Below are 10,392 nucleotides of genomic sequence, written 5' to 3'. Positions count from 1 at the left end.
TTTTATTTATTGTTGCAGACTCGGGAAGGTTGTTGCGGACTGGGGAAGGATGCCAAAGATGTAGGGTTGTTGCTCCAGCAATGCCGGAACCCATTCAAGGGAAGAGAAGATGCACGTTTTTCCTTCCTAACCATTTAAGTAGTGTTGTGTGCAATTTATGCTTGTTTTGAAAAATTTGTTATAAACGATCGAATTTATCTCCAAACATCTGTTGTACTGTATATTCTACAATCTTTCATATTTTCGCATGAATTTTTGAAAATATGTGTGTTAGAAGCTTGTATATCATACATGGCTTAGACAACATACATGTGTTAATATCTTTTGATTATCTCCTTTACTGTTCGGGCTTTCTAGATCACAAGGAATTTGTTCTTGATAGCCCTTTGGGTCTCAGAGAATTCATAATAAGTTCTTACAACAATCATTACTAGATAAATCATGTATGATACCATGCTTGCACCCTTATTTGCAGCTTATTTCAGGTTGTTGCTCAATCATGTTATAGAATTATTCTTTGCCAACAATAATTTTGCTAAGTTGATCTTGCCTCTTAGTGTTATTAGTATGAATATTCTATGCAACTGAACTTATTTACTACAGAGATTTAGAAACACAAGGACTGATTGCTGATGAAAGATCCATAGATAGATCTGTGTTTTCTCCATTGGCCAGCAATTCAACTGCATGGTTTAGGAACCACAAATAGCTTTGGGTATTTTCTTTGTACGCATTATTTAATTAATATTATCTTGAGAACTGAAATAAATATTTAATGTCACAATCAAGGTTGTCAGAATCGCGATTCTGAATCGGATTGGAGCTCCATTGGTAGGATCGTGAATCGTAGAATCATAACTACTAGGATTGTAGAAACTTAGATTATATGAAGAAAATCGTAGAATCGGTGGGGCTAGTTTGGATCGTAAAGTCGTAAGATTCTAAGACTTGAATCATGATTCTGACAACTTTGGTCACAATTATTTAAAACTTTTCGCATTAGTAGTGCAATAGACGTGCAATGCATATATTTATTTTTCTATGTTTTTATGTTCATTTCTCACCAGACTGAGAAAAATGATTATACTAGACAAGTAGTCATTGTTGCTTTGATTCAGAATGAGAAACATTATTTTTTCTGAATCATTGATGCAATTAGTTGACACCAAGCCATTGAAAGGTACTGCACCTCATGATTGGTGAAGATGGTAGATTTCAAACATGGTGGCGAACAAAGGTTTATTATGGAGGCGCCTTTAGTTTCTTAAGTTCTTAACAATTTAATGATCGCTCGTTATTATTCTCATCATTATTATATATAAGAATGCAAGGCCCTTCAGTTTTCTACCACCTTGACGGTTAATGAGATGACCAGGAAATACGCGATGAAGCAGATAACTTGATGGTACAATGTCACAAATGTGTTGCCCGATGTACTTTGCTAGCTCAGACAAGGACCTTCATATGCACAACACAATGTTTTGTGACAGTAGTCTTTTTAAGCAATGACCCTATGAACATCCTTACCATTAGTTGTTGCCTCATACTAGGAACTTTCTATCCAGCTAAACCGGAGCATCATGTAGCTACCGCACACATCCTTTTGAGAACAAGAACACATTTATTTATATGTTTGTCTTATTTTCTGTTTGTGCTTGCAGAAAAGAGTCTAACTACTAGAGATTTGAGCTGAAGCACAAGCCTTCCCTTTTGGAATTGATTTAGAACCCCAAGGAGGAGTTCCTATCATCAATGCTAGCTGTAAAGTCAAATGCATATGGTTTTGAGCTCTGCTCTCCAAACCCGCTAAAGATAATAGATGTTATTTTGTACTCTTAACAGGACTCCCATATGGTAGTTGTCTTTATAAAGCACCATGTGATATTTCTAGAAAGTAAGGTCATGTAGGAGAACGGAGGGCTCCATTTTGATCATTTTCTACTCACATGTTTATTGCGGTGTTGTCCTTTCTTATCTTTTAGTGAAGTGCAAATTGGTACCTAGAAAAGGAACTCCTTCTTCGTGAAAATTGTTATTTCCTTATGGTAACCATTTCCATACGAACTGATATTATTTGCTTGCCTTTTTTCTATTGCATCATGTCCATTCAACAACCTTTATATGCATCATTTCCTTATGTTAATTGAGATAACACGTGTGGAGGTTCATTGAAATTCCCCAGACGAATTGCTTCAACTCTGAGTAGCCAACTCAATACTTATTCATAATATTTAGATAGATCTGATTTGTTCCTTTATAGTATAAACAGACTTGAATTATATTGTAATTAATGAATATGCACAATATACTTTAATTTGTTGATATTTCAAATGAGGTTGCACGAATCAGAATGGAACTCTCATGTGGCTGACATAGCTTTTATATTATATTTTTAGATGAAATTTCTACATTTACTTACCTCAAGATGTATTTGATTTCATTTTTGTGTGTCGAGACAAGGAGCAAGCAAACCGTTGATTTTGCGAAGAAACCTGTAGCCTGGAAACAACAAAAAAAATGCGCTAAATGATGCAGGAAAGGATGATTCATCCTGCAGATTATAATGTCAAGGAGAACAACTCTGGAGGTGGTGTTTCGGGCAACACTGACGACGGTCTTAGCAGCTAAATAGTGGTGAGCAACAGCTGTCGTAATATTATGATTAATGCTACCTTGTCTATACGACTTGTGGATGCCTATGGATTAGAACACATATTTTATTGGCTAAGCAAGGAAGAAATGTTATGGGTGCTCATTAAGATTCTTGATTTGTGAATGCTGGTGGCGGATTTGATCTCGATATGCTTGAAAGTCTTGTTCACTATATATCCCATCAAGATTTGAATTCATAGAGTATCGTGGAATGTCCGCTAAATCCTTGCTTGTGTATGACTACATATCACTGCACCTAAACTTAAAATGTACAGCTTCACATATTCAAATATTGTTTTGTCATTAATTTCCAACGTGCAAGCTTACTAGTATATATAGGATAATAAATAGGTAAATAAAAGCGGTAGAGTGGCATGCTAAAGATGGAGCATGATGAGATCGAGTTTCCAGCCATGGCCAAAATATTCCTTTCGGGCACAAATCCAAACGTATTTGGCTCCGGCTCGTGCGTCGCCAGTCCCCTCTCCAGTTCCCCACCACCACACCCCGCCTGCGCTATTCCTGCGTCTCCCCTCGTGTCCTCCTCCCCCTCCCCCTCCCCCTCCACCGCCCGCGACGGGAACTCCTCGGCGAGACGGGCCAGATCCGCCGGAGCAGCGGGCTCGCCGGACGGAGAGAGGCAGGGCGTGATATCGACCGACCGACCGCGCGCGCCCCCGACCGGACCGGACCCCGTCGAGGAGTTCCCGTCGATCCGACCGCGGGAGCGCCGCGCCCACCAGATCGGTGCCGGGATCCGGGCCAGGGACGAGGCCGGTGGTGATTGGTCGGCCTCCGTTTCTCCCCCCCGCGCGCGTGCGGATCCCCGATGGAATCGGCGCGGGCCGGATCGGAGAGGGCCGGTGAGTGCTCCGCCTTCGCCGGAATCGTTGTTCTCGCATCCCGTGCTCCATGTCCGCTGTGATTCTGGTTGGATCCTGTAGTCCGAGGCTCGGCCCGCTGATCTAGGCTTCTGCGGCGTCGTTGTCGTTGCAGTCGCCGGTGCTCGCTGCTCCTGCTTGCTTTATGATGTTATATACGCCGATTGCCTTCCACGGGGGAGGCCTGCCGATCTAGGATGCTGTGGTGTCGATGCAATCGCTAACGGTTGTTGACTTGTTGCCGCTTTGTTTTAGGATGTGTCGTGGCGATTCCCTTAGATCTGTGCTGCAAAATTAGTTGATGTGCGAGATCTTGGCGCCTTGTTACGGGTGAATTAGTTCTTGCGTAATTCATGCTGTAGCTCCTGGTACCACTTGGGAAATCGAGGGCATTGGTTGTCAACGATTGGATTCGATGACCAGCCAAGGCGTCATGGAATCGCCTGAGCTCCAACCTTGTGCGATCCTGCGCCGGTGTTGACTATTCTGGTTTGCGTGTATGCGTAGCAATACGCACTTGATTGGTTGGGTACCATGCTGCTATCATATGGAAATCCTGTCACATGTTCATGGTTTGGGTTGTAGCCTGCACTTAATTAGGGTGGGCCATGCGTGGTTTCATCCACTTGAATGAATGAGATGCATAGTTATGATAATGTACGATGTCTAGTGAATAAGTTGGTGCAGACTGGGCTAGAGCAGGGGGTAATGGTAGGATGTCTGTGTCATAGCAGAAACCTGGTGATCCAGTGTGAGGCCCAGTTGCCTGGGGAGGCCTCAATTGCGATTTATATAGTGCCGTTTGACCAAACAAAAACAGAATGGCAGTGAATGCTGAACATGACCGCCTTTATTATGCATGGTTGTTCCCATTAGCCTCATGATTATAAATTAGGCTACAATAAGCGTCCGAATTAGCAACTAAGTACACCAAGTTGGAGTGCTGTGCGCCCATAACCACTGTGTTAATATTCATCTGTGGTGCATGTGACTCCCTAGATGGTAGGTAGGTTGATTGACTGGATTCTAAGGCATGCAACTATGCTGCGGGGCAGCTATCCTTATGTGCAACTTTGGGCTATTTATGCAAGCTTAGCTTCACTTTAGCCTAGTTTTGTTGTGATTGAGCCTTTTGTTTAAAATTGTCGGGGCAAGTAAAAGGCACGAACGTAACATTAGCCGTGAATTCATCTTCCATAATATTTTCGGCACTCTACAAAGTGCAGCACTATTTTCCAGTGTTATCTCATATGCTACATAGTATATCACTAATTTACCATTCTTGAGACTTAAGCTAATTTATTGTATCTTACTGCTTTAGGCACTATGGATTCACCGGAGCCAAGAATCGAGGTTGAACAGAAACCTGTTCTTGCTAGTAACGCTAAAGAGCAGGTCATTATTTGATTTATTTCAAATATATTTTATACAAGTTTTTCACCCTTTTCTGATTGTTGCAATACCTTCTTGTACCTCAGACTATTCCTGGGAAGGATGAGAAAACAGTTAAACCCACTATTTCACTTGATTCAAGTGTTATCAATCTACCAAGTGATGGACAAGCCCAGGCTGGCACATCCAACATAGGTGGGGAACATAATGTTGTGTATCCACAACACATGTATTCCTCTCAGGCACAGCCATTCTATTACCAAGGTGAGTTAAATTTTGTGCTACACACCCAGAGTTGTATCTTCTGTCTGCATCGTTGTTATTCCCCTGTTTTTGAAGGAAGTATATTTTTACACTAACACGTATAGTCCATTATCTGAGGGCAAAACTAATAAGTAAGAGATAATAATTGAAGAAGCACCATCAGATGCGATTTGGAAATATATGTACTGGAAGGATCTCTAAAGTTGTCATTTATTATTAAATTGCTTGTGACCTGTAAGGATTCATATGCATTCTGCAGTGCACAAATAATAATGAAATAATAATAACTTAGGCTCAATTTGAATTTTATCATATATAGTGTTGGACTAAATTACCAATTTTATGTTGGAGAGAGAGCATATTTGATGCCATCATGATTTTAATGTCTTCTGAATTTTGGAACTTCTCTCTTGAGTTGATGAAATGATATTATTGGGTCTGTGGCATGGCATGAGCAGGTCCAGGATATGAGAACCCTCCAAATGATTGGGATGTATATCCTCCTTATGCGGAAGGATTGGAAGCGGGTCCAGCGGTAGGTTGATTTGCTTAGTTGTCAAGTATTTCTGTGATGTTTCCTTTTTCTCAGTTTGACTTTTTTTTTGAAGGTTGTGTACAACGAGGACCCTTCAATGATGTACCATGGTGGCTATGGCTATGACCCTTATGCTCATTATTCTCCTATCTCGACGCCGGTACCGGCTGGTGTTAGTGGAGATGGTCAGCTCTACTCTCCTCAGCAGTTCTCCTTCTCGGCTCCTTACTACCAGCAACCAGTACAACCTGGCATGCCGTATTTAAGCTCTCCTACTCCAATATCACAGGGTGAGACAATGATGCCAATTGACCCAACACAAGGAGCTTTTATGGCTGACACTCTGAGTCCAAACAGCTTCCTTTTTGGACCAAGACCGGGTTATTATCTATCTCATGCTTTGTTCAAAATCTGTTAATTTAAGCCCCATGCTTAGGTGATTATAACTGTGTTCCTTGAAATTCTATTTTGCAGAATGGTTTAGATCGTCAGAAGGAACTGGTTCATTTCCATCACCTGCAGCTTCACCTCAACCATTTGGTGGTGTTTCAGGGCCGTTTGGACAAAGCAACTTTCCTATGGCTTCTGGGATGGTATTCTTTTCACATTACATCTCTTGTCATATAAGACATATAACAATTTAGATATTTCAACAATCATTTTTTTTATCTGCACTTATTTGTAAGAAACATAGTCCCAAGAAAACTACTACGATGTGTCTCTTACCCTTATAACACGACTTTTAAACCCCTAGTTCACTCATTCATGCTTCTCACAGTTACCATAAAACTCAAAGTTTAAGCTCCTCTACCTAGGCATTTTCGTTGAAGAGTTTGGGCACAATGACTTCTGATATATGCCATTTCAACAATCAATTTTTTTTATCTGCACCTATTTGTAAGAAACATAGTCCCAAGAAAACTACTACATCTGATGTGTCTCTTATACTCTTATAACGTGACTTTTAAACCCCTAGTTCTCTCATTCAGGCTCCTCACATTTACCATAAAACTAAGTTTAAACTCTACCTAGACATTTTCATTGAAGAGTTTGGACACAATGACTTCTGATATGCCATATCATGATGACAAAATGACAAAAACATGACCGAATCCTGTAATAGATTATCCTGACACTGCTCTAGCTGCAATTTGGGCTGAAGCTCTGCTTCCAGATGCAACCAGCGCTTGCTGAACATGTGCACTCCAGCTTATATTAGAATGCTGAACTGTTCTTTCTGTGCTGATGTATATGAATATGATAATTTGATAAACAACGCTATTAATGATTATGACAAGACATGATCTAAATCATTAGTACTAGGATCTAAACATGGCTTTCCCCAATTTCAGATGTCCCCTCAGCAGAAGCCTTTCTATGGTTTTGGAACCCCCAGTGACTCGTATGGAAGAGGGTTCTCTCATAGCGGTGGTTTCCCACAGGCCACTAACTACGGGGGTCCTTTCCCTGGCTATGGCATGAATGGTAGAAGTTTTATTCCAATTGACAAAGGGCGCAGGAGAGGAAGGGGTAATTCTTTGTTATGCAGCTGTGATGGTCCACTTGACTTCCTCAATGAGCAAAGCCGGGGTCCACGTGCCACCAGGCCTAAGAAGCAACCAGAGGATGATACTAAAGATGAGAAGCCCTCTGCTGGACTTGACCAGGAGTCATACAACAGGACTGACTTTGTTACAGAGTACAAAAATGCTAGATTTTTTATCATAAAATCATACAGCGAAGATAATGTGCACAAGAGCATCAAATATGGTGTTTGGGCTAGCACAACAAATGGAAACAGGAAACTAGATGCTGCCTACCGTGAAGTGAAGGAGAAGGAAGAACATTATCCCATTTTTCTGTTGTTTTCGGTAATCAAAACCTTATCCTGTTTCCCTGTCACTGTTTTCATGTGTTCTCAGATTTGTTAGACCTTGCATTTTTTATTCCTTGCTGAGAATTGGAAACTGGACCCGCATGTGCAGGTGAATGCTAGTGCACAGTTCTGTGGTGTTGCAGAGATGACCGGGCCAGTGAATTTCGACAAAAGTGTGGAGTACTGGCAGCAAGATAAGTGGACTGGCCAGTTCCCTGTTAAGTGGCACATAGTGAAGGATGTTCCAAATAATCTCTTCCGCCATATAATTCTTGAGAACAATGAGAACAAGCCTGTAACCAACAGCCGGGATACACAGGAGGTACAGTCCTTTGTTACTTGATTTGCACATTTGTTGTCTTATAATTACTGTTATTTATTTCATAGGAGCAACTAACAAGTGCAGACACTGGGAAAATGCTCCCTCTATGACTAGTTAATGTGACGCTAATACATTTTTGAGCTTACTGCAGGTGAAACTGGAACAAGGACTGGAGATGCTGAAAATCTTCAAGGACCATGAGGACGATGTGTCAATCCTTGATGACTTTGACTTCTACGAGGAACGTGAGAAAGCCCTATTGGAGAATAAGGCAAGGCTGCATCAGCAACAACATTTATCCAGCCCCAGTGTTTCTGAGCCCAAGAAGCCGTCTACTGTGCCCACTGACCTGGTGGGCCATATCACCAAGACTCCTAGCGTTGTTGAGCCCAAGAAGCCCTCGACCGTACCCACTGACCCGGTGGGGCATATCACCAAGACCTTTGCACAAGCTGTGCGGCTTGGCGAGGCCAAGAGCGTGAGCCCTTCTGGCGAGAAAGCCTCCGCTGGAGATTCATCTGTTGCTGCCAAGCCTGTTGAAGTGAAAGAGAGCAGCTGAAGTTAGATTCGGCTGTGGTTGAAATTTAATCCATGTGCTTCCTCATCAGAAAGCTGGGTGCATAAAGACATCCGGTGCCACCGCCAAAATATGTATGAAGACGCAGGCGAAGATGACTGGCGTCCCGGGATGCGTCTGGTCAAGCATGATGTACACTAGGAAGATATATAGGGGGCATGCCCTTTGCCAACCATGGATGGAAGCTTAGTGGAGTACGTAGTTTCTTACATTAGTTCCTCCTCCCTTGGGTCTCTTGTGTACTTTTCTTTTACCGTCTCCATTTCCTTTTGCGTTTAATATCGTTATTAATTCCTCGGTGGGCAGTAGGTTAAGGTTGAGCGCTGCAGTTTTTGTGCAAGCCCTCTGTAAGTTCAATGTTGGATCGCAGATGAATAAAGCTATTCTGCTTAATTTCCCCCTTCTTTTTTTGATATGTAATTTTCCTTTCTTGTTACTTGTTGATGGCGCAGTTATGAACAATATGCGTCTATCTCCACATCAGTGTATGTAATAAGCAGCAATACAGTCGAAGTCCTACAGCGCTCATTCCGTCCTCCTTTTCTACTTACGAACATAATCTTGCGAATTTCATATACGAGTTTTTTATTTTTATTTTTTTGAAATGTTGCCAAATTATTCCCTCATTTCTGCTCAGATGGATAATCCCCCAATGAATAACAACATTATCTCGCCGAATCTTCCACCCACCCACCTGCGCCAGCTCTAAACAAGGCTGCGGCTGCGGCGGCGGCGGGTGAGCTCAAGCACAGCCGATCGATCCCAAGAGAGCAGCCATGGCGGGGGACGGCGAGGAGGAGCCGCCGGCGACGGGCGGCGGCGGCGACAAGCTGGTCCTGCGCGGGCTGCAGTTCCACGGCTTCCACGGCGTGAAGCAGGAGGAGAAGAAGCTGGGCCAGAAGTTCGTGGTCGACATCGACGCCTGGACGGACCTCGCCGCCGCCGGGGACTCCGACGACATCTCCCACACCGTCAGCTACACCGACATCTACAGGTCGTTCAGCTTCAACCTTTTCGCCGTCACAGCTTGAGCTTCAATTTCCTGACACCCAAGTATGTAAATGTCAATGTGGTTCCTCTTGCAGGATAGCCAAGGGCGTGGTGGAAGGCCCGTCGCGGAACCTGCTGGAGTCGGTGGCTCAGTCGATCGCCGCCTCCACGCTGCTCGAGTTCCCCCGGATCTCCGCCGTCCGGGTCAAGGTCGGCAAGCCCCACGTCGCCGTGCAGGGCGTCGTCGACTACCTCGGGGTGGAGATACTCAGGCGCAGACAAGCGTGAGCACAAGAGCCTCATACGACAAGCCTCAGCAGAATTAATCTCAGCTGAGCCGATCCATCTCCTTGCCCTCCTATATCTATGTATATGAACAACATGTGTTGATTGCGCAAGTCGAACAAGAATCATGAGCAGAATAATTTCTGAACTGGGAACCATCTTCTTGCCTGCTGGTGGTAAGATTTGATGTCTTACCTTTTATGAAAGTTTAGTTGAATCTCGTCCATGTTCGAAAAACCATTTTTTCACCGTCAACGTCCATATTAGATACAGTGTTTTGTACGCACCTATTGCCGAACATCTTGATATTGTTATTAGATACAGTGTTGGAGGCACCTGACAATAGGGGTAAACGTTTACCGTAAAAATTTCCAAGCATTAGATACAGTGTTTGTACGTATCTATTGCCGAACATCTTGATGATAGGGTTATATAGGCTACCATCAGCCTTTAAAGCATCTCCAACAGCCGCGCTTCGCGTCGCGCGTAAAAACCCTGTTTGCCGCGCGCGCTTCGGCTGGTTTAGCGCGGCCGCCAGCGCTGGCTCCAACAGCCGCGCTATAATGCAGGCGCGCCGCTCCAGCAGCGCTTAAAAATACAGCGCGCACAGCACGCACA

General features: G+C 43.4%; 2 protein-coding genes across 2 annotated transcripts; both read left to right on the top strand.

Moving 5' to 3' along the window:
- Positions 1–3,070: 3,070 nt before the first annotated feature.
- Positions 3,071–8,892, top strand: LOC123452556 (YTH domain-containing protein ECT4-like). Its single transcript, XM_045129262.1, has 9 exons — positions 3,071–3,515; positions 4,855–4,928; positions 5,012–5,189; positions 5,648–5,724; positions 5,798–6,104; positions 6,199–6,317; positions 7,077–7,595; positions 7,710–7,922; positions 8,074–8,892. Exons 1-9 carry the CDS (start codon positions 3,482–3,484, stop codon positions 8,479–8,481), a joined length of 1,929 nt encoding a protein of 642 aa, XP_044985197.1. The 5' UTR covers positions 3,071–3,481; the 3' UTR covers positions 8,482–8,892.
- A 257-nt stretch (positions 8,893–9,149) lies between these two features.
- LOC123452640 (dihydroneopterin aldolase 2-like) lies at positions 9,150–9,928 on the top strand. Its single transcript, XM_045129372.1, has 2 exons — positions 9,150–9,493; positions 9,585–9,928. Exons 1-2 carry the CDS (start codon positions 9,276–9,278, stop codon positions 9,775–9,777), a joined length of 411 nt encoding a protein of 136 aa, XP_044985307.1. The 5' UTR covers positions 9,150–9,275; the 3' UTR covers positions 9,778–9,928.
- Positions 9,929–10,392: the final 464 nt, after the last annotated feature.

This window comes from Hordeum vulgare, chromosome 1H (assembly GCF_904849725.1).
Source record: "Hordeum vulgare subsp. vulgare chromosome 1H, MorexV3_pseudomolecules_assembly, whole genome shotgun sequence".
Taxonomy (NCBI): domain Eukaryota; kingdom Viridiplantae; phylum Streptophyta; class Magnoliopsida; order Poales; family Poaceae; genus Hordeum; species Hordeum vulgare.
This window is presented reverse-complemented; position numbering and strand designations above follow the sequence as displayed.

Bases quoted from the DNA above. Each gene is read 5' to 3' on its own strand.
- LOC123452556 (XM_045129262.1), top strand. From the start codon at position 3,482: ATGGAATCGGCGCGGGCCGGATCGGAGAGGGCCG. The intron at 5,725-5,797 runs GTAGGTTGATTT...TTTTTTTTGAAG, and splicing joins GATTGGAAGCGGGTCCAGCG to GTTGTGTACAACGAGGACCC. The intron at 6,318-7,076 runs GTATTCTTTTCA...CCCCAATTTCAG, and splicing joins TTCCTATGGCTTCTGGGATG to ATGTCCCCTCAGCAGAAGCC.
- LOC123452640 (XM_045129372.1), top strand. From the start codon at position 9,276: ATGGCGGGGGACGGCGAGGAGGAGCCGCCGGCGACGGGCGGCGGCGGC. The intron at 9,494-9,584 runs GTCGTTCAGCTT...TTCCTCTTGCAG, and splicing joins AGCTACACCGACATCTACAG to GATAGCCAAGGGCGTGGTGG.